Source organism: Rhinolophus sinicus, linkage group LG02 (genome assembly GCF_036562045.2).
Source record: "Rhinolophus sinicus isolate RSC01 linkage group LG02, ASM3656204v1, whole genome shotgun sequence".
NCBI classification, from domain to species: Eukaryota; Metazoa; Chordata; class Mammalia; order Chiroptera; family Rhinolophidae; genus Rhinolophus; species Rhinolophus sinicus.
Window position 1 is genome coordinate 176821286 of NC_133752.1, and position 22816 is coordinate 176844101.

General features: G+C 45.5%; 3 protein-coding genes across 8 annotated transcripts in view; 2 read left to right on the forward strand and 1 right to left on the reverse strand.

Moving 5' to 3' along the window:
- CLSTN3 (calsyntenin 3) overlaps positions 1-129 on the reverse strand; it is a 27926-nt gene extending 27797 nt beyond the window's left edge. Inside the window, exon 1 of the mRNA XM_019754373.2 lies at positions 62-129. The gene's annotated coding sequence lies outside the window, so the exon portion shown is untranslated. The remainder of the gene's footprint in view (positions 1-61) is intronic.
- RBP5 (retinol binding protein 5) overlaps positions 1-4616 on the forward strand; it is a 5245-nt gene extending 629 nt beyond the window's left edge. For 2 of the 5 annotated variants that reach the window (XM_019754377.2, XM_019754376.2), the window contains exons 2-5: positions 412-496; positions 789-967; positions 3106-3207; positions 3657-3848. In XM_019754377.2, coding sequence (XP_019609936.2) covers positions 424-496; positions 789-967; positions 3106-3207; positions 3657-3710 — 408 coding nt within the window. In that variant the 5' untranslated portion in view covers positions 412-423 and the 3' untranslated portion in view covers positions 3711-3848. Of the gene's footprint in view, positions 1-99; positions 138-283; positions 497-788; positions 968-3105; positions 3208-3656 lie in introns of those variants that run through there. The other 3 variants (XM_074326110.1, XM_074326109.1, XM_074326108.1) reach the window with 3 other exon arrangements.
- Positions 4617-11382: 6766 nt separating this feature from the next.
- Positions 11383-22019, forward strand: C1RL (complement C1r subcomponent like). 2 transcript variants are annotated; one of them, XM_019754375.2, is made up of 6 exons: positions 11383-11508; positions 12035-12263; positions 17079-17268; positions 18343-18468; positions 18611-18685; positions 20088-22019. In XM_019754375.2, coding segments are annotated over exons 1-6 (1395 nt in total). In that variant the 5' UTR covers positions 11383-11506; the 3' UTR covers positions 20861-22019. The 2 variants fall into 2 exon arrangements, with proteins under 2 accessions (XP_019609934.2, XP_074182212.1); XM_074326111.1 differs by lacking the exon at positions 11383-11508 and having other exon boundaries at positions 12111-12243.
- Positions 22020-22816: the final 797 nt, after the last annotated feature.

Below are 22816 nucleotides of genomic sequence, written 5' to 3' on the forward strand. Positions count from 1 at the left end.
CCTCAGGGGCTCTGGGATGGTTCCCAAGCCTGCCAGAAATTGGCTGGAAACCAAAACTGACCTTTGGAAAGGCTCAAGTCTTCGATGACGGACAGCCCCAGATCCCGCTCCGGGTTCCTTCCTCAGGAAAAGCCTAGGTCAGGCACAACCTTGCCAAGTCCCTGCCCCTGTCAGGCTGCAGACACCACCCCAAACTCATCATGGGGGGAGGGAGGAAGTCTGGTAGGAGCTCTTATTGCAATAGGGCCCCAGCTCTCTCTTTAAAAACCCTTGCGAGCATAGACCTTTACACAAGACTGTCTCTGTGTGTGTGGAGGCCTGCCTGGAGTCTCTCAGCGCCCCTGCCAGACAACACCCCTCCCACCTCTCCCGGTCTCCTATATTCTCCTGAAATCTTGATCTCCATCTTAGCCAGCCTGGACAATGCCTCCCAACCTCACCGGCTACTACCGCTTTGTCTCGCAGAAGAACATGGAGGACTACCTGCAAGCCCTAAGTAATGGCCTTCGCCCCCCCCCCCAGATCCCTTTTATTCCCCTTTTTCCTTCTCCCTTCCTGCCTTTCCATCCCATTGAGAAGGGGGAGTGTGGGGTTGGACCATGTGAAAATGCTGAGGAGCTGGTACCTGACTCGAGATCCACCTCAAGCCAAAGGCAGTGCTAGGAGGGAGTAAATCCACAGTCTAGACCCAGCTGAGGGCAAGTTCACAGCCCCAAGATGATGCTTCAGGTGGGGGAGCTCCTGGCTGGCTGGCTAAGAGGACCCATGCTAAGAGATAACCCCCACAGATATCAACATGGCTCTACGGAAGATAGCGCTGCTGCTCAAACCAGACAAGGAGATTGACCATCAGGATAATCACATGACAGTGAAGACCCTCAGCACCTTCCGCAACTACGTTCTGGAATTCGAAGTGGGAGTTGAGTTTGAGGAGGATCTACGCGTGGTGGATGGACGAAAATGTCAGGTACCTTTCCTCAGGTTTGGGAGAGGGGATGAGGATGAGCAGGTAGGTACCTCTTAACAATTTGGGGCAAAACAAAGTGACCTCACCCTGCCAGAACCAGGAGAAATGACCACCACAGCAGGCTGTGGAATCCCAAGGATAACAGCCTCTTGGTGCTATCCCCCTCCCCCTACTCTCTTCCTGCCCCCTCTTATCACCAGACAAAAGGGCAAAAAGAGCAGCTCACCCTCAAGCCAACGAGCAAACATTTGCTTACCTCTTTTCTTTGACCCTGTTAGGCACCACAGAGGCTCTTTTCCCTTAGCCTCTGTAACTCCACTGTCCTGCATTTCTTTCTGCTTTTTACATGTGCATTTTGGTCTCCTTTGCAGGCACCAGTTCCCCTATTAATCTTTTAAACTGAGGTTTTCCCTAGTATTTCGTTCTTGATTGTCTCTCTTGTCTGTACATCATCCATCGACCCAATCATATACACCCATGCTTTCCACTACCGTCTTTTGGCTGCCCTTGACATGTATTCTCCAGCCAGAGCTACTGCCTGAGCTCCAGGGTCAAGTTTTCAACTACCTGCAAAATGTTTACATCTGCATTCCCCAAGGTCAAACCCAAAGTCATTGTTTTTCTACCCAAACCTAGTCCTGCTTTTATATTTACTGTCTCCAGTAATGTGAGTAACCAGTAGGACTGGAGACCTGGGAGTCATGGTCATTCTCTCATGTCCCCTTATTTCTATACTCCCAACAACAATGCGCACACACAAGCACGAATATGTGCACCACATCTAATTGGTCAAGAGGTCTTAATAACTTTTATGCACTGTCCAATATAGTAGCTACTAACCACATATAGTTATTGAACACTTGAAATGTAACTAGTCCAATATGAGATGTACTATAAGTATAAAATACACACTAGATTTTTAAGACAATACCAAAAAAAGGATGTAAAACAGCTCAGAAATTTTTATGTTGGCTACATGCTGAAATTATATTTTGGGTAATTTAGGTTGAATAAAATATATTATTAAAATTAATTTTACTTGTTGCTTTTTACTTTTTTAATGTGGCTACTAGACATCTTTCAATTACATATGTGGCTTGCATTTAAGACCCATTATATTTCTACTTAACGTTACTGTTCCACATGGCTCTCATCTGTTCCTTCCTAGCGTTTCTCACTATCACCATCTTAATTCAGGCCCTAGTTTCTCACCAGGTGCCAGAAATTAGCTCTCAGTCTTAACCCTTCTCTAATCCACTCTGCATATCGTAGGTAGCCTAAGGATCTACCTAACATGTAAAAGTGACCATGTCACTTTCTGACTTAAACCCTTTCAGTGACAATCTACTACATTCAGATAAGATCTACATGCTTCACATGGCACACCAGGGTCTTTCCCACATATACACTAGGTTAGGGCATCTCAGAACTATTTGCTCTTCTTTCTTACCTCTATGTTGTTACTTTCCTTGCTAGAAATTTCCCATTATCTACAATTTAATTAACTCCTCACTTCCTTGAAGACTGGGCTCTTCCCTTCTCACTCCCATCCCTCACAATCTTGCCTGGTATCATAAATACCTATTTACTGCTCTCTATCTGATCAAGATTCTGAGCTCCTTGGTAGCAGGGCCTATCCTGTGAGAGTCCTCAATAACTGTTGACTGGAATTCCCAGGCCCACCCTGCTCTGATTCAGGGAGCTTGGGCCTTCATTCTCAGGGACACTCAGCTATTCTTGAAACTGAGAAACGAGAGGAAAGAGATTGCCTATTGGGAATCCCAATCAATCTCTCTTCTTTCCCAAAGGCCCCTGCAGGTCAACCCGAAGTATCCAGAGGATAAACTCTCCATTCTGCGTCATCCGCTGCTCAATCTCACCCCATTATCCTGCTCCATCCCTGCTCTGCCCCTGTAGAAAAACTGTGGGCCCGCCCTCAGTGGCCTTAGGAGTGGGGAAGGGGAGTCCTGCTAAATCAGAGCAGCCCTTCTCACTCAGAATGAAGGGGCTGGAGCAAGACAGTATCTCCTGTGGTGGGAAAGCAGGCAGCCCAGCCAGAGTGAGTTGAATGTATTTTGGGTGTCTTCCCCCTACCCTCTCACCCCCACAGTCTTCCTTTACTCCTGTCTTCCCTTTAGACCATAGTAACCTGGGAGGAGGAGCAGCTGGTATGTGTGCAGAAAGGGGAGGTGCCCAACCGAGGCTGGAGGCACTGGCTGGAGGGAGAGAAGTTATACCTGGTAAGCTGGGTGAGGGCTGTAAATGAGTGTGTCTGGAAGAGGGATCTCCAGCTAGGATTCATCCTTCTGCCCAGATCAGAGTGGTTTACTACTCCACCTCCGCCCCCTCTCCAAGGAAGGAAAACAAGGAAGGGAAACAAAAGCACTGGGGAGTGGAGAGAGGAAGAAATAGAGTGGCCAAGGTGAGCCCTGGCTACAAGTCAAATGAATGTCCATAAATCATAGCTGGAGAGATGGAGACTTTGCCATTTCACATTCCCTGAGCTGGCTACTTTCCTTCCTCTGGGGTGAAAAGTTGAGGGTCTGGAACAATGATACAATTCCTCATACATCAAATGCCCTAGTTGATGTATCCTGAAGGGATATCAAATGGAGGTCAAGGACCTTTACAAAGGAGCTCCAGCTGGCAAGAACCTTCTTTTCCCTCATCATTCCTACTCTGTTCCCAGGAACTGACTGCGAGGGATGCAGTGTGTGAGCAGGTCTTCAGGAAGGTCAAGTAGCCGGAGAGGAGCTGAGGGTACCTCCAGACAGCTCTTGCTTGTATCCCTTCAAACTCAGATTGTCCCAGGTCAGCAGTCCCTTTCTCAGGCCACTTTACCCTCCCTCTGGGTGCCTTCTCACCCCTCCCTATGTTAATCTATAACTTGCAGCCCCCAAGGCCAAAGTCCCTTCTTTTTTACACTCCACTGCCCAATAGTTACCTCATATCCAGTTCAAGAATTGGCCTTCAGGATGAAAAAAACCAGGCAAAGGGGTAAGGGCCCTTGAGAATAACTGATGTCAACTCTCTTTTGTTCATTTGGCCTCTTATTTTCCAGCTAAGAAAGAACTAAGCTCTGAGTATTTGGGGGTTAATAAAAATTCTATCCTGGTGGACCTTTTGGAAAACTGTAACTGGGGTTCAAGAATTTAAACAGGAGGGGCGGACTGGGACTGGCGGACGGGTGGATCAGTTGGTTAGAGCACAAGCTCTGGGCAACAGGGCTGCCGGTTTGATTCCCACATGGGCCAGCAAACTGCACCCTCCGCAACTAGAATGAAGACAATGAGCTGCAGCTAAGCTACCACTGAGCTCCTGCTAAGCTCCCGGGTGGCCGGATGTCTCAGTTGGTTAGAGCGGGTGCTCTCAACCACAAGGTTGCCCATTCGACTCCCTCAAGGGATGGTGGGCTGCGCCCCATGCAACTAAGATTGGACAACAGCGACTGGACTTGGAGCTGAGCTGCACCCTTCACAACTAAGATTGAAAGGACAACAACTTGACTTGGAGCTGATGGGTCCTGGGAAAAACACACTGTTCCCCAATAAAGTCCTGGAAATACACACTGTTCCGCTATAAAGTCCTGTTCCCCTTCCCCAATAAAAATCTTTTAAAAAAAAATTAAACAGGAGCTATTGGTACAGTATTTTTGTCCATTTCCTTGACTTTTTTTTTTTCCTTTCTTCCGCCTCCCCTCCCCACTCCGGTTCAAGCCATTGTTTCTCAGTCTAGTTGTGTAGGACACAGCTCCCTGCCCCCATGCAGGTGTTATGAGCCTTGTGCTGCCAGCCAGTGGCCACTCACTCATGCTGGCTGCGGTCCACTCAGCACAGGGTAGCCCAGCTCCAGGGAGCGCTGTTGTTCACAATCTTAGCTGTAGAGGGCACAGCTCACTGGCCCATGTGGGAATCGAACTGGCACCCTCGGCATTAGGAGCATAGCTCTCCAACTACCTTGAGCCACTGGGCTGGCCCCTACTTGTTCTTCTCTTGGAGAAAGTCTCATATGCTCAACAGAACCAGGCCCAAGGCACGCCTCCCTTCCCCCAGAGCTCAGTTTACCAACATCTGAATGCACCCTGGCTATCTTATACTTTCATTCTACATGTTGGAGAAGAAGGAAGGGACTGGGTGAGACCTTTGTCCAGTGCTGGGGGAAGCTGGGAAGCTTCTAAATAGTGACCTGGCCTCCATGTCTGCTGTCTGCTTTGAAAAGGACAGCAAGAAGGCCAAAAAGACTGAAAAGGGAAGCAGATGGAGGATACAATGCCAAGGGCTAGAAAGATGCAGGGCAGGGGGTATGAAGACAACAGTAGGAAGAAGACCAGTAGGCCTGGGTATAGCGACCCTCTGCTTAAAGGCCAGCAAGGCTAGGGACAGAGGATAAAGGAGAGAACTGAGGACAGCAAGGCCCCTCCCTTAGGGTCCTCCAAATTACTGCCCTGGAAAACAAACCAGAAGGATAGGGCCTGTTCAAGGTCAGAGCCAGCTCCAGCCTCTGGCACCTCCCTACCTCCAGCTGCCTTGGTTCTTTCAGAATAAAAGTCCTGTGGGGCAAGAGTCAGAGAAAAGAAGATTCAGGGTGGGGTGAGGACCGAGCCTGGCTGGGATGGGAAGTGAGGATTGTTGGAAAGTCCTTGGCCTGTGCTCCTTAGATGAACACTCCTGTCCCTGTTCCTGCAAAGTCTAGGCCCTCCACACATTCAGGACAGTCACTGGGGCTCTGGCCAAGAAGAACTAGGCTTGTAACATTGACTCTGCCACGCACCCTGAAATGCATTTGGAAAAGAACAAGAAGAGAACTCAGAGCGGAACTGAGTAGCTTATTCCCAACTCAGCCTCTCTGCAGATGACCCCAGCAGATTGGGGAGTGGAGAGGCCTCCTCTTAGCAAAGCTGCCCAGCAGAAGCTCCGAAGGCTGTTGGGTCCTACCATGTCCCTTTCCAAGGTACAGAGAAGCTGAAGGACAATGCTCCATGTGTATTCACCCATTGCCTAATCACCAGGACAACACACTGTCCCAGCCACTCTGATGTCCAAGCCTCCCCCACAGGACTGTCCTCTGTACTCTTCATGTCAGTTCAGCATCCCTCACTGAAGTCTGCCTGAGGACCTGACTCAGAAGTTTGGAGGCCTCCATGGTGACTGTCAGGCTCAAGTGAAAATGGGCTCAACTCGCCAAAACTCCTGTGACATGAGCATCCAAACCATCCGCAGGTCCACTGCAGGTCCACTTCCTCCACTCGACCCGACCCATCCAGGAACCAGAGTCCAACAAGAGGCCTGAAGACCCCCAAAGGAACACAAGCAACCAGAGGAGGACTGAGCAGCTTCAGAGGCATCTGCACGGGGCGGGGGACGGGCGGGGGGTGTGCAGAGAGAGCCTGGATCTGAGACTGTCGAGAGCTTGGGAGGCTGTTTGCCCTATGGGCAGCAGGGGGCGCTGCTCACTGAAGCGGGAGCCAGAGATCCACAAAGTTCAGTCCTCCCCCCTCCGCCACCTTCTAGGACATTCCATTCCCCACTAGACACACACGCACGCACGCACGTACAGTTTCCCACCTGCATACTCACCCTGACAAGACCCCTATCTTCATTCAAATCAGGCTGCTCCATTCATCCTCAGATGAAAAAGATGGTCACCAGTGACACCAGTGAAGAAGAGGGGAGGACACAACAGCCGTAGTAAGATGCGTGGATCCCACCCCAGCCCTTCCAGGGGCACACAGAGCTGTGGATCTCAGGAATGACTGATTTTTTTAAACCAGAGTCTTAGATCTTAGAGAGTTGATCAGGAATCCAAGATGTTTTTGGCCTCAGCCTTGCCCTTTTTATCTTATATTACTTGGGAAGGCCAGCTGCCATGTCATGAGGACACTCAAGTATCCTATGAAGAGGGTCATGTGTCAAGAAACTGAGGCCTCCTGCCCATAGCCGTGTGAGCGAGCCATCTTGGAAGCAGACACAAACCTTCAGACGATGGAAGCCCTGACCAACACCTTGATTGAAGCCTTATGAGAGACTCTGAGCCAAAACCACCCCTCTCAGCTGCTGCTAGATTCCCAGCACTACGTGAAATAATACATTTGTTGTTTTAACCTACTAAGTGTACAAATGATTTAATACATAACAACAGATAACACATGTTCTCAACGTCGAATTCCATCACAAATGACCCTCATCCTAGCACTATAGCCTCAATTTTTGCCAAGCTGGCAAAGGATGAGAGGGTGGGTGACGTAGAGCAGTAAAAAACTGACCAGGGACGGGAGATTGGCTCAGTTGGTTAGAGCGCAGTGCTCATAACACCCAGGTTGCTGGCTCGATTCCCACATGGGTCAGTGAGCTGAGCCCTCCACAACTAGATTGGAAAACAAAACAAACAAACATCAGACTTGGAGCTGACGGGTACTGGAAAAATACACTGTTCCACAATATTCCCCAACAAAAATTTAAATTAAAAAAAAAAAACTGTATTAAATAAATAAATACAGATGTCACTGTATTAAGGTTAAAAGTGAGGATTACAAAAAAAAAAAAAAAAAAAAAAAAAAAAAACCTGACCAGCCACAAAATGGTATGGCTCCCAGCCCTAAGCTCAGACACCATCCTGAGCACCCAGCAGCAGGGATCCACATCTCATCACCTACCCCTCTAGAAGTCTAAAGAAAGTAAAGTTCAAAAATAGGCAGGTGTCCCCTTTACTTCCTCCTGTCCTGAGATAGCTGCAGGCAAACTTTCTTGATCTGGACCGACACACCACCCCCCACCCCACCCCTGCTATAGGGGATTTTCCCCACGCAAGACAGCAGATGGCAGCACCAACAGGAATTTCAAAAATAAAAGTAAAATAAAAATCCAAACTCTGAAAATGTGTTTATGGACTTCCTGCACTCACACCCATGTACTTCCTCTGCTTTCTCTCCATCCCCGCATCAGAACTTTGAAGATTGCCCCTCTTCCAGCTTCTGCCCTTTGTCCTTTCTCAGTTAATGAGAAATAAAATTCAATGGCTGTAAAAGCAGGCTCAGAAGGTGTAAGTAAGAACTGGAGATGAAGGGGAGAGTTGAGACAGCAGGGTATGAATTTGTCTTCGGACATAAGTTCCCCAAGGTTGAAAGGGTCCTGCCTGGCCTAAGCTCACATCCAAGGACAAAAAGTTCTTCCGCATTAATCACACGAGTTAAAGATGCCACTGGAGCCAGGTCCTAGTATCACCTTCAGGATCCATGGCTTCATCCTTTTAATCTTGTCTGGCTGAGAAGGGGCCATCTAGTCACAATTATCATTTTAAATACATTTATTTTATAATTATTAAAGTGATTTCATAACATTACAGAAATTTCACTAATCAGAGACATTTTATAAATCTCACATAGCCCTATACTCTAATACAGTCACAGCTATTTTAGTTCGTTCTTGTGTTTTCTATTTTTGCGAACACATTGTACTTACAATTTTGTAACTTGTTTCCTTTATTCTCTCCTTTTACCTATATTTGGGGACCCACACATAGAGCAGATGTAGCCTTGGTTTTTTCGGGGCTCACATTTAGCTAAGGGAAAGGGGAACAAAATAGATGATTGAAGGGCTAGAAATAACTAGCCCTGGGTTTGCCTGGGACTGAACCAGTTTTAGAACTGAAAGCCCGGTGTCCCAAGAAATGCCTCAGTCCCAGACAAACCAGGATGATTGCTAATAGGTCACCCTTTTAGAAACAAGTTCCTTCAAATTAAACCAGTCTAGAGTTTAGAATTCCATTTTGATTTACATATTGGCCTTTAGTTATACCTCTTGGTCTTTTTAAAAAAAAATTTTTTTCAGTGGTCACTCTGGGGCAGCTGTTCTCAAACTTCATAAAAATTATTGAGAACCCCAAAGAGCTTTTGTTTATGTGTAACTATTCATATTCACTGTATCAAAAATTAAAACTGAGAAAATTTTAAAACACAAGGATACATAAGCACACAATTCTGTTAGTTGTCAAGGGATGATGTCACACCTCACGTAGCCTTTGGTCACTCCCTGGTACACTCATGAGAGAAACAAACAGAAAAGAGCAAATGACATCTTAGTATTGTTATGAAAATAGTTTTGGCCTCAGAAGCCCCTTGGAAGGATCTCAGGGGCCCCCAGGACTCCCAAGACCACAAGAATATAGTCAATAATATTGTAATTACTACGTCTGGTGTCAGATGGGTACTAGACTTTATTGGGTGATCACTTTGTAAGGTATACAAATATATATAAAGGTCTAATCACTATGCTGTACTCCTGAAACTAATATAATATTGTAAGTCAACTACAATTGAAGAAAACTTTAAAAAAAAAAAAAAAAAAAGGAAAAGGAAAAGAAAAAGAGGGAAGCAGTAAAACCCTGAATTCAGTTAATTTGAGAGGATTTGGAATTTGTCTTGGCCTGTAGCACCCCTTCCCTGGGGTGATCATAGGGAAAACAAAGGCTCTGACCATGATATTTGGGGTCCTCACCTCCACTGGGCCTCTGTTACTTGGGAGACAATAAAAATTCCCAAGTCCAATATGAAGCTGCCTTCTCAAGTCAGAGGCTCCCCAAGAAGACGGAGAAATAAGACGCTCAGAGAAGTGGAAGCTGTCAGGGCTAAAGCTTGGATCAAGGAGGAAGATAAAAGCAAGGACACAAAGGCCTGGAGAAAGGGAGGAAAATGATGAAGGTGAGGGACAAACAAAGGCAGAGTAATGCGAAGGGGGAGAACGTACTACCAGGGACCTGAGCAGCATGTGTGCACCCTGAGTAGAGATTATTTGATGGAATGAGGGTGAGAGGGATTGCCCCCCAAGCTCACCCTTGGGCTAAAGACGGAAGGAGTAGGCTCTAAGATGGAGAGCAGCCCTGAGAAATGGTGCTTGGGAAGGAGCCTGCTCATTTAGGATGACGCACAGAGAGCCTGGATTAGCTGCTTATTGCTATTACAGGATTACAAAATATTACAGAAGTATACCATTTTAAGTGTATTTTGTATCTTTGGATTTTTTTTTTACTCTATTATCAGATATCTGTGTTACAACCATATGTGTCTTATTCCCCTATGTGAGGTTGAAGGTGGGGATGGGGAGTATTGTGCAAAAGAAGGGAGAAAGGTAAAAGTCAGGTCTCAGAGAATGGTAGCAGAAAAGTACTTAGCAAGGTGACAGTGGGGCTGGATGAAGGAGGATCAGAGGGTTAGCATAGAGGAGAAGAAGGGAAGAAACCAGCTAAGAGAATTTCTACCCATACGTTCAAGATTCAACCACACAAATTTCATGATCCTTTATATGGGTTAGGTGCCACATTAGCCATCAGTGGTGGTGAGCCCCGTAGCCATAGTCCCTGCCTTAATGGAGCGTACGAGCTGGCCTAGTGGATTATTTGGGAGTGCCCCTAAGGGTTCCCCAAGAGTCTTTTGAAAGAATTGTGGACCAAGAGCACTGGAGGGTTAAGGAGCCATTCTCAGCATATGACAGACTTTGTGGACCATAGAATGGGGAGAGAAAGGGTAAGTAAAACTATCTGACAAAGTACCATGAGTTATGGCTCTAAGCCCCAGAGGTGTGCAGAACTTCTGGATGGGACTGGAGTCCACACCCAGGACGTGACCCTGTGACCACCAGTTGTGTAAATTTACCCCACACCTGCCAGGGGCTGCTGCTCTGAGCTGGTTCTATGGGCAGCAGGGCTCCCCACGGAGCAGCCTCCTGGTCAGATGGAGTTTGTGTTCTGGGGAGCAGACTGCTGCTGACCTTCCATATATTTTGAGGACAAAACCTCTGGCATCCACTTCCTGGTCCCCTACCAAGCCATGGGTCTGTCTCTCCTGGGGGTTCAAGAAAGGTGGCCTCTGCCCCAGCCATGGTCCCTGGTATCTGCCTAAAGAAGCTTGAGTCCAGGCCTGACCCCCACCCTGTGCCAACCTGACCTCCCTGCATGAGCAGCTTCCAGGGGTTGTGGGCAGGATTCAAAACATCCCTAAGTGAGGGTCCCAGCCATGCTTGATGAAGAGGGAGAGGGGTAAGAGAAACTCAAGTTCGTGGATCACAAACTTCAATTTCTACAAGAGGCAGGCTGGTAACATAAATGAGTGGAAAGGTCAGGGAGGGTGAGGCATGGCCAATTAAAGGTGACAGCCATAACTCACAAGGACCCATCCTACTATTTGCTATTTTGTAAATACTACAAAAGAGTCAAGAATCAGTGCCCTCCCACCCCTGATCTCTGAGGGCCAGACTGGTATTCGAAGATGTTTTTCCTCTTTAGTTATGGTAGGTGATCTATCCCTGAGTCAGACAGCAGGTGGCGCTCAACCCATATAATTAGAAAAAGGGAACAGAAGAGAGTTACTTAACTCATTTCCAGTAACTGCTCCCTCCTCCCCAACAGGGCCTTCACCAGCCCCACCTACTGTTCGCCGGCCAAAGCGAAGTGCTCTCGAAGGTCCCAGATGTCCAGTTCCAGACGCCTGGTCTCAGAGCGGGGAACTATCTCTGGGAAAGCCCCCTTTCCACAAGCTGCCCAGGCAAGATGTGAGTGTGCCCTTGGAGAGGCGTGGAGGAGAGGAAAAGGGTGGGAAGAAGGGAAGGTGGAACCCAGGGGCATATGTATACACACACACACACACACACACACACACACACACACACACACTTAAGCGGAGGGGAACTGGAATTTGCGTAGCCTCTAATAGCCTTTCTTGCGGGTGCTCAGGCTCCATGCTCCTCATTTAACTGCCCCTCATTTGTACCACCATTGCTCCCTCAGATCCCAGGATGGGGTTGGGATTTGCTGAAGCAGAAAGCAGCCCCCCTTCTTTGGATGAGACCCTCCAGGGAGATAAACAATGGTGGAAAACTCACCATGAAGCTCAGACTGACTAGGAGGTTGAAGGAACTGGGGTGGGAAAGGTCAGTGAAGGAGCAGACAGAGGTGCCAGGCTTCTAATGCCTTTGCCAAGCCTCTCAGTCCCTTAGCATTTCCTGCTCCCACTCCTCAAGACCCTACAGGACTCAGGCCATAGCTGTGTGTCCTTATCTTGCCCTCACCCACTCACAGGTGGTGGTTGCTTCTCTGGGGAGTCCTTCAGGCTTGCCCCTCGCAGGGTTCTGTGCTCTTGGCCCAGCAGCTACCCCAGCAACTGACATCACCCAGGTATCCAGAGCCGTACCTTAAAGGCCAAGAGACCACCACTGTCATTGAGGCTCCAGAGGGCTTTGCTGTGAAGCTCATCTTCCAGGACTTCGACCTGGAGCCATCCCAGGACTGTGAGCGGGACTCTGTCACAGTGAGCTGGGGTGGGGGTCCTGGAGGGACTCCGGGGAGGGAGTCTCCAGGCCTGGAGCCCAGAGGCAGTGGGAGATGGCCAAGCCCTGAATCTCAGAGGATGGATGAGAAGCCCAAGTCAGGGGAACAGGCCAGCTTACCAGGGAGGAGAGGGTCTGTCCCAGGGCCTCCACCAATGGCCCTGTCCCTGCCCATGCTACCATATTGGCCCCAAAGGGACACACAAATACTGCCAAACCCTAGCATAAAGAGCAAGGGCTCACACATCAGTCATTAAAAAATACATTATCAAGCATTTGCTGAGTGCCTGCTCTGTCAGGGCAGGAAACTGGGCATGCATAATAACAAGATTCAGTGACTGTTCAAGTTTACCTTACAGGAGCTATCACAAAACTTCTTATGACAAGGGCATTATTCAGAATAAGGACACTTTTGATTTAAGTTTTATTTGTATGAAAATAACACATGCATACAGCTTTTTAAAAAAATCAGAGTATTATAAGCCTTATAATGAAAAACAGCACTCTGCAGCCTACTCCCCACCCTCACCTTACTCCCCTGGGGCAATTATTTACAATTCATGTAGCTTTTATTTTCATATGTATCAATAACATGTTTATTCTGGATTTTTTTACATATTGTCTATTAACTCCCAACTATAAAAGATAAAGACTAGCTTTATCTCTCTTAGACCTACACCACCAATGTTTCCCCTCCCCCATCTTCCCAGTTTCCCTATACTATGATTTTGAATTAAATCTATAGTCATTATGTACATTATTATGACTTCAAAATAGTCATATCTGAGCACCTGGTGTACAATAATTATAGTTTCTTTCTTCTCCAACTTTTGGGTTTCCCGGGAGTCAATAATTACAATGGAGTTCTTTGGAGTTTGGAGTTTTGTGTTTTTGTTCTGATCTTTGGTTTGCTTAGTTCTCTCTGTAATTAATCTTCCCAAACTCTTAACCAAGAGAGCAAATCTCTAGACATATTCAAGTACAAATCTCAATCTCTAGTCCTCCTTTTTATTGGTGACATCCCACCTGAAGGTCTCTTGATGATTTATTTCTTCTATCTGAATTCTGTGCTTTCTATAAGCCTCCACACTTCCTAGGAATTCCCTTCTCCCTCATTCCGGGGATTTCCTTTACTTGTCCTGTATTGAAACTGAATCCCATCATTCTCTTTCCTGGCTTACTCCCTCATTTTGGAGGAAGAAGCAGTTTCTCTTCCAGGAAAGGTATGTGGGAGTAAATTTTAGAGGCTCTCAGATAACCCTAAATGAATCTACCCTCACAGTTAATGGCTAGTATATCTAGGTTGAATTGTAGGTTGGAAGTCACTTTCTCCCAGAATTTTGATGATGTTGATTTCTAGCTCTAGTGTTGTGAAGTCTGATAACATTATGATTCCTGACCCCTAGTTTTTTCTCTCTAAAGCTTCTGGAATATTTTCCTTTTTACCAGCATTCTGAATTTTTATCATGATGTGCCCTGAAATGTGTCGTTTTTTACTCATTGCACAGGGTTCTTTTAATCTAGAGACTCTTTTAATCTAGGCCTTCATTTCTGGGAAAGTTTTTCTATTATTTTTTAAAATAATTTTCAGATGTCTACTCTATTTTCTCTTTCTGGAACTCTGATAATTTAGCTGTTGTGTGTTCTGGACTGATTCTCTAGTTGTGTTATTCATTCTGTTGTGTTTTTCATCTCTTTGTCTTTTAGTTCCACTTTCTGAGAGATTTCCTCATTTTAAATACCAACTTTAATGTTTTTCCTGTTAATATATTTTTTTAATGTCTAAAGTATCATTCTTATTTTCTAAATGTGTCTTTTTATAGAATATTGTTCTTGTTTCATAGACAATAGCTACTCTTTTCCCTCTAATGGAATTTTTTTAATGTTTCTTCTGTTCCCTATATTTACTTCATCCAAGTTCCTTTTTACTCTTCATTTGTTTTGGTGTCTGCTTTTCATGTTAGAGACTCTCTTACAATGTCTGATAATTCTTGGCTGTCCATTCGTATTTAAGAGTGAAATACTAGAATGGTATTGGATGCTCTGTGTGGATAGCTTAAATTTGTGAAAGGACAGGTTTGAAAATAGGGTTATCAACAAGGTGCCCCAGATGTGCTGTCGGGCGTTCCCCCCCCCCAAATGTCAGCATGCAGAAGTATTTTTTTAGGGGGACAGCCAACCTCAGAGAGGAATCCTCTGGGTCTCCTGCTCAGAGTTGCCAACATCCTGGTAAACAAGCAGAATAAAGTATCTCACTGTTTGATATGTAGATTTTCACCTAATCCCTCTGTTTTCAGTTTTGGCCTTCACCTCCTCTGTCAAGTGTGCCAGACGGTCCCAAGTCCAGTGTCACTGGTTCATGCTCAGTTCTCCTGCCATGGTTAGTCCGAGAGAGTTACCTGGATGCACAGGGTGGGCAAAGAGACCCACAGTGCTGAGGTCTCCCTACGTAGGCTTTCTGTCATCCCCATCCTCAGAGGTCCCTGGTTACCCCACTTTCCAGGGTTCTGTGATAAGAACCTGCCAGCTGTATGTGGGCTTCCACCTTTGCAGACTCAGGTTCCCACTTGTCCATCTCCATTCCACCTTCCAAAATGCTGTTGACATCTCTCATCTATTGTCATCTTCTCTCCCTGTTTTGTCCTTGATAGTGTGTACCATTTATCCCTTTGCTGTCATATTAGTGGGATTTGAGGTGGGAGAGGAGATAAATGCATGTATTTATTGCTTCAGATATAACCAGAAGTCAAGACTACACTTTATTCAATTCAGCCTATGTCTGTTGACCACCTAACATGAGCCCTGTTCTTAGTCATTGACAATTTTAATCCCAGCCTGACTCTTCACTTGTCATTGAGGAAGTTCAGGGTCAGAAATAGGATTCTTTCTTCTCTCTGCTGCCAGAGCAAGTCACACACACACACACACACACACACACACACACCTGAATGCAGAATGCAACACACTGTAGTCTAGTTTATGTTTTATTTGTCAGTATCCTCAGCCAGACTGTGGGCTGCTCAGAAGCAGAAGCATGTCTTGCTCATGTCTGTGTCACCAGCACCTAGCACAGTGTCTTACACATAGAACAAAATAAATGAGAAAAATGAACGAACTCCAAGCTTGCCATGTGTGTAGGACACACAACAGAATGAATTTTGAATGAGCAGAAATTTAGTATCATTTTTACCCCTGTTCTTCCATGCACAAACTGTCCTTCATGCTGCCAGAGGACGTGATGTCCTGACTGCAAGAGGCCTCACAGACCATTTTACAAGAAAGGAAACTAAGATCCGGGCCGATTAAGCAACTTCTCATGTCACACAGGGAATTAGGAGCAAAGTCTGGAATTTAACAGAGGCCTTAGGACACTCGGTCATGTGTTCATTCTACTTTGCTGGTTAGTCTCCTAAGTGATTCTATTTACCCAAAAATTCATGAGGACAGGTAAAAAGAAAACTGGACGGTTTGACAACCACATAGTTCAGTAAAGGACAGTTTCTGAGAGCAAAATGCTTCCATCTCAAGAGGTAGGCCTCTTAAATGTGGGGCTTACATTTGTTGATGTTCTGAGGAAAAGAACATATTGGGACGTGCTCAAGCAAGGCATTTGGAGTGATTGAGAAATTTTCTTCATGCCAGATTTTACTCAGTTAATGTGAATACTGTGAGATGGGCTGGATGGAGTCTTAAAGGAATTTGAGACTTAGGGAAAATGAGGGAATGAAGAGCTAGCAAGAACCCAGGATGGGGATCAATATGAAAACCATGAGCTGAGCAGGGAGCTGTGTGTCCAGAATAGAGATTAAGCATGAATTGTGGGCCAGGGGAATTCTTTCCAAGGTGTCCTTCCTTAGGTCCGGGAATCCACAGGAAGGAATTTGAGCAGGGTGAGACAGTCAGAAGGAGATTGAAACAGAAACAACCTCTTCAAGAACATATAACTTAAGTAACACTAGCCAGCGTATCGAGACTGTGTACATTTGTGTCCTTAGATTCCCACACCTTGTGGGGGCTTCGTTTACAGTTCATGGGGAAAGAGGAGGGACATTCCAAAAGGAGGAGAACAGGAAAGGCCCTGAATACCAGGGGTTCAGTCTTTGCAAAGGGTCATTGCTTCACAGATGTTGACCCACAGGAAGTTACTCAAAGAAGTGTAAGGTGATGGGGGTGGAGGAAGATGGATGGAAGGGACTTATGTCTGTATTTTCATTGATTCAAAGCTGTTGTGCTATAGGCACCATGTTGAACATCAGGAGCTCAGTGGTCAGCAAAATAGATGTATTTCCTGCCTTCTCAGAATTTACAATCCAGTGAACTATTGGGGGGAACCCTGGGATTCCCAAGAAACTTCTTTTTTATTACTTTATTTTTAATTACAATTGACATATAGTATTGTATTAGTTTCAGGTATATAATATATTGATTCAACATTTTTATACCTTACAAAGTGATCATCACAGTAAGTCTAGAAAGCATCTGTTACCATATATAGTTATTATGATGTTATTGACTATTCACAAGGAGCTTCTTGAAAAAAGTAAGTGTGGTGGGCTTTATGAGATAATTATAGTAGGCTAAAGAAATAAGCTAGGTATCTGGTCACATCTGGAAGAAACTTGGGAGTCAACAATGGAACGGGAAGGGACTTGAGCGAGGTTCTACAGGACACGATTTCTTAGCCCCAGACCTACTAGATGGGCTGCAGTCCATGCCCAGGACATGACCCTGTGGCCACCTGAATCTGTGATACAGATTCACCCCACTCCTGCCTGCCCCTTCCCCTCCCCTTTCAGATCACAGCCAGTGGGATGGCTCCACGCCGGTTTTGTGGCCAGCAGGACTCCCCTCTGGGCAGACCCCCAGGTCAGAGGGAATTTGTGTCCTCAGGGAGCAGTTTGCAGCTGACCTTCTGTGCACCCGCCTCCTCTGAGGACAGGACCACCCACCTACACAAGGGCTTCCTGGCCCTCTACCAAGCCGTGAGTAAGTATCCATCCTGGGGGTGCATCCTTTGCCCATAGCCAGGGCCCCAGTATCTTGAAGCAACAAGCAGAAGCTCGAGTGACTGCGGAGGCTGGAGGCTCCAAGACACCTGGGCCTACCCCACCCCTGCCCTACCTGGCCCCTGCTGGTGAGCAGCCCTGTCAAAGGGCAACCATTGCTCAGCTCCAGCAGTTGTTTCCATGCCAATTTGCTGGTCCAGTGCTAGCAGATCATCTCATTTTTCAAGAGAAACCAAAAATCCAGATTTTAAGTAAGATTCTAGATTTTCAAATGGTTACTCAGAATTTTTGAAAGATAATACATGCACATGATAATAATTTCCCAAAAAATATATGGTAAAAAGTACGTCTTCCTCTGATCTCTGGCCCTTAGTTCCTGGCTACTTTGTCCAGAAACAATCCTGTTCTCCATTTCCTGTGTATCCTTCCAAAGACATTCTATGCCATTCAAATATAAATTGTTTGTGTGTGTGTGTGCGTGTGTGTGGTGTTGCATAATATTTACAATGTTTTAACCTTGGCATTTTTCACTCAATGATATATCTTAAACATATATACATATGTTTGGCATTGCCTAATTCTTTTTAATGACCATATAATATTCCTTTGATTGATACATCATAATGTACATATTTAATCAATCCTGGACTGATTGATATTTTGCTGCTTCAAATGGTATTGTTATGTATATCCTTGTATATATATCTTGAAGCATGCATATAAGGGTAAATTCTTAGAAATGGAAATGCTAGGTGAAAAAAACTTTTACAGATTTAATTTGGACATTGCTAAATCTCCCTCCAAAGAGGTTTTGCTAATTTACACTCCCACTAATGTACGGAAATTCCTGTTTCCCCATACCCTCCTTATCACAGTTATTTTCAAACTCTTTTAGCATTGACAATCTGATCAGTGGAAAATAATTCAAATTAAAAAAGAAAAAGAAAAAAAGACTGTGTAGGTCAAACTAGATATGGCCATGGGACAGAATCTGTGCCAGGGTTGCCAGTTTGCAATTCTGTTCTAGGTCCAAATGACCACTCTTTTCCTATAGGTATGAACCATAGTCAACCCATCAGCCAGGTTAGTGGGGGCTCTGAGACCACACACACACCTGGAGACAACCCCTACAAGATCCAGAACCTCTGCCAAGAGCCCTATTATCAGTCAATGCCAGCAGGTGAGTCCCCACGTGCTGGAGAACCACCTTCTATCTACCTCACTCTTACCAAGAGACCTGCGGCCCTTTGGGCTCCTACTCTTTTAACCCCAACTCCCAATTCTGAGCCTATTTCTTTGCCTTCCCTCATTTCACTCCTCAGACACTCTCACCTGCACAGCCCAGGGCCTCTGGAAAGAGACACAGGACAGGAAAGAGGTTCATCACTGTGTGCCTGGTGAGTAGTGACCTGTCAGTGCTGTGACTATGGCCACTTCCCCAACAAGCCTCAGCCGTACATGGGGCCTGTGGAGCAGAACACAGGGGGGTAAAGGAAAGCCTCAGAATAGAAAGGGGGAGATAAAGGCATGAGAGAGGCAGAGGAGGGGAACAAAGAAGCCCAGAAAAGGAGCGGCAGGAAGCTTGTCCCTTATTCTTCCAGGATCAAAGGATAACTGAGAAAGCAAAAGCATGAAGAAAGTTAATCAGATGGGAAAGTGAAGGAGGAAGGGGAGCAGAGTTGAAATAAGAGAAAATTCTCTCTTGGTATGGTATGCCTTAAGGATACACAGACAGGCTCTCTGTCCCCAAAATATCTCCCTACCTAGATGCCACAGAGCCAGAAAGTCCACCAATTTTAAAAAATGTTTTAAAAAAAAATGTTTTCACTGAGATAAAATTCACATAACATGAATTTCACCATTTTAAGTGTACAATTCAGTAATTTTTAATGTAGTCACAATTCTGTGCAACCATTACCAATAATTTCAGAACGTTTCCATCACCTCACAATGCAGCCCAGTACCTTCAGCTCTCCCCCCCTCCCCCATCCCCTGGCAATCACTAATGTGCTTTCTGTCTCTATGGATTTGCCTATTCTGGACATTTCATTATCAATATGTGGCCTTTTGTGTCTGGCTTCTTTCATTTAGGGTGTCTTCAAGGTGCATCCACTGTAACACGTATCAGTACTTAATTCCTTTCATAGCTGAATTCTATCCAGCTATGAATTCTGGATATACCACATTTTGTTTATTCATTCATCAGTTGATGGACATTTTTGTTGTTTCCACTTTTTGCCTTTTATGGATAACACTGCTATGAACATTTGTGTACAACTTTCTGTTTGAACACATGTTTTGAGTTCTCTTGGGAGTGGAATCGCTGGATCATATCATATGTTTAACTTTTTGAGGAATTGCCAAACTGTTTTCCACAATGGTTGCACCATTTTAAATTCCCATCAGCAGCCTATGAGGGTTCAAGTCTACCATTTTTAAACACCCCCCCCTTTTTTTTTAGTGAAAACATTGCCTTTAACCCAATCTGAATAAATTTCTCAGACTTTACTCCTGATCCACAGAGTGCTCTAGCGGCAGCCTGACATAGGCTTTGGAGTGAGTTGGAGGGCACTTTATAATGGGAGATGTTAAAAATGAAGAAATGACACAGAAAACAGAGGCAAGAGGCACTGAAGGCAAATTCTGCTTGCTGCATGATGTTGGATAGGGGTGGTCCCACCAAGAGTCTAAAAAAGTGGCTTAAAATGGCTGAGGCAGGAGGGAGAGCATTTCACAGATGTAGGTCTTTAATAAACGTGTCTTGATGCATGCTGATTTCTCACCCTTGCCTTTCCTTAGTCTGTGGACGGCCAGTCACCCCCATCACCCCGAACCAGGAGGCTCAAGGTTCTTCCAAAGCTAAGTTGGGCAACTTCCCCTGGCAAGCCTTCACCAATATTCATGGCCGTGCGGGAGGGGCCTTGCTAGGTGACAGATGGATTCTCACTGCCGCCCACACCATCTATCCCAAGGACAGCATCTTTCTTGGGAAGAACCCAAGTGTGGATGTGTTCCTAGGCCACACAAAGATAGATGAGATAATAAAACTGGGAAACCACCCTGTACGCCGTGTGGTTGTGCACCCCGACTACCGTCAGAACGAGTCCCGCAACTTCGACGCAGACATTGCCCTCCTGGAGCTCCAGCACAGTGTCCGTCTCGGCCCCAACCTCCTCCCCGTCTGTCTGCCTGACAATGAGACTTTCTACCGCAGCGGCCTGATGGGCTACGTCAGTGGGTTTGGCATGGAGATGGGCTGGTTAACTACTGAGTTGAAATACTCAAGGCTGCCTGTCGCCCCAAGGGAGGCCTGCGAGGCCTGGCTTCAAGAGAAACAGAGGACTGACGTGTTTTCTGACAACATGTTCTGTGTTGGGAATAAGACATGGCAGCAGAGTGTCTGCCAGGGGGACAGTGGTGGCGTCTATGTGGTATGGGATGATGGTGCCCATCACTGGGTGGCCACGGGCATCGTATCCTGGGGCATCGGTTGTGGCAAAGGGTACGGTTTCTACACCAAAGTGTTCAACTACGTGGACTGGATCAAGGGAGTGATGGATGGGAAGGACTGACCCTGCGGGTGCTGAGCAGTGACACCAGCACTGTGGAGGCCCCAGAGGGGACAGGGTTGAGAGTGAGGACTGAACCCTGTGAAGAGGGTTGCTGGGCTGGAGAGAACTCCTCCTCTGCTCAAAGCTGACCCCACCCCCAGATGGGAGGAGCATTCCCCAGCCCCTCCTCCTCACCCTCTACCTTCCCTTGAGTTTGCGCAATGCTAGGGGAAGCCCTGTACATCTCAGCAAGTTTCGTTTTGAACTTCATCTGCTGACACAGCTTCTTCTGTCTCACCTGGGAGACAGCCACCTTCTCATCCCCCTGTTCAGTGGTATATGGGGCAAGTGGTCTTAATTGCATTTCATTTCTGAATCATTCCAAAGCCCCTTTAGTTGATCTTCAAATATTCAAACTATTGGCTTCACTGCCTACCACAACGTCTAGCTGCAATTACAGTCATAGCTTGATTTTTGTGTTACATCTTTTGTATACCAGGTGCTTCACATACGTTATTTCATTGACTCTTCACACCAAGTTTGCAAAGGATGCATTATGATCCACGTTTTTAAATGAGGAAAATGAAGCTCAGGGACTTAAAGTGACTTGCCTAATCTCACAGCAGATCAGGAACTGCAAAGGCTATGTGCTTTCCAGTGCACCTTGATACTTCTCAGGTGTCCTCAAGACCTGCTGTATGGCCCACTTCCGCTTCCCAATCCCCACATCCTTCCAGATCCTTGCTCCCTGGGAATGCCTGCTTTGGTGACGATGAGGACACCTGGCTCACACTTTCCGGGCTCCGTCTCCTACAGATCCCCCATCTCCTGAGCCCAGCTCTGGCCTGGAAGAATCTGCAGAAACCCCCAGTGCGGACAGACATGCTGCGCTGTGCTCCACCTAAGACCAACTCTTTAATTTTTAGTAAGGACCTGGGGTGTTTTACAGTAAAAAGCACAAATAAAATACAGTTGTTCAGCTAGCACTAGAAAATGAATACCATAAGACAGAGAAGAGACTAGTTTTGCTAGTATTGAATTTCAAGTTAGCTGTATGGTTAAAGGTTAAATTTATCTTTGAAAAAAATAACAGGATTCAAAGGTGTATGTAAATGTGGTTACTTCTATTTTTTAAACCTATACATAGTACAGAAGACTATTAAAAATATTCTAAAATATTCATCAGAGGTTGTTTTAAGTGCTATAATTCTGGCTGTTTTGTTTTCTCCTATTCCTCTCTATTTTCTAAATTTTGTTTAATGAACATGTATTAAATTTATTTATTTTTTATTCTTATTGAAAAGATGATATTAATTTCTCCCTGCCAAGGCAAAAAAATATATACCTATTTATATATCTAGATATATATATATATCCTGGGGTGCCAAAAAAATTGTACACAAGTGGACAATTTGGTCAACATTGCTCAAGCAGTAGTTCACCATATCTGGATGCTGATAGTAACCACTTTGAGCCCCTCTTGTAATTGCAGAAGTCAAATGTGACTTGTATTCATCTTTTGTTATCAGTATATATTGAGTATTACAATTTTAATAGTTTTCCTTTCTTAAAATGTGTATACATTTTTTGATACCATACACACACACACACACACACAATAAACACACACACACACGAGATCGGATAATTAAGTTCTTGAATTCATCCTAGAAAAAGTGTTATACACCTCATTGCTGAATATCACTATGGTCACCTTTGAAGTACTCCCCTTGGGAAGCTATACACCGATGCCAGCACGTAGTCCACCCTTCAAAGCAATTTGGAACTCTTTATCTGGAATGGCCATAAGAGCTGTCATCATATTATCCTTGATGTCCTGAATGTCATCAAAATGTCTTCCTTTCAATATTTCCTTTATCTTTGGGTAAAAAAAGAAGTCATTGGGGGCCAGATCAGGTGAGTAGGGAGGGTGTTCCAATACAGTTATTTGTTTACTGGCTAAAAACTCCATTACAG

Excerpts from the sequence above, each read along its gene's own strand:
- C1RL (XM_019754375.2), top strand. Across the intron at positions 12,264-17,078 it reads GTGAGCGGGACTCTGTCACA|ATCACAGCCAGTGGGATGGC; the intron begins GTGAGCTGGGGT and ends CTCCCCTTTCAG. Across the intron at positions 17,269-18,342 it reads GGCCCTCTACCAAGCCGTGA|GTATGAACCATAGTCAACCC; the intron begins GTAAGTATCCAT and ends CTTTTCCTATAG.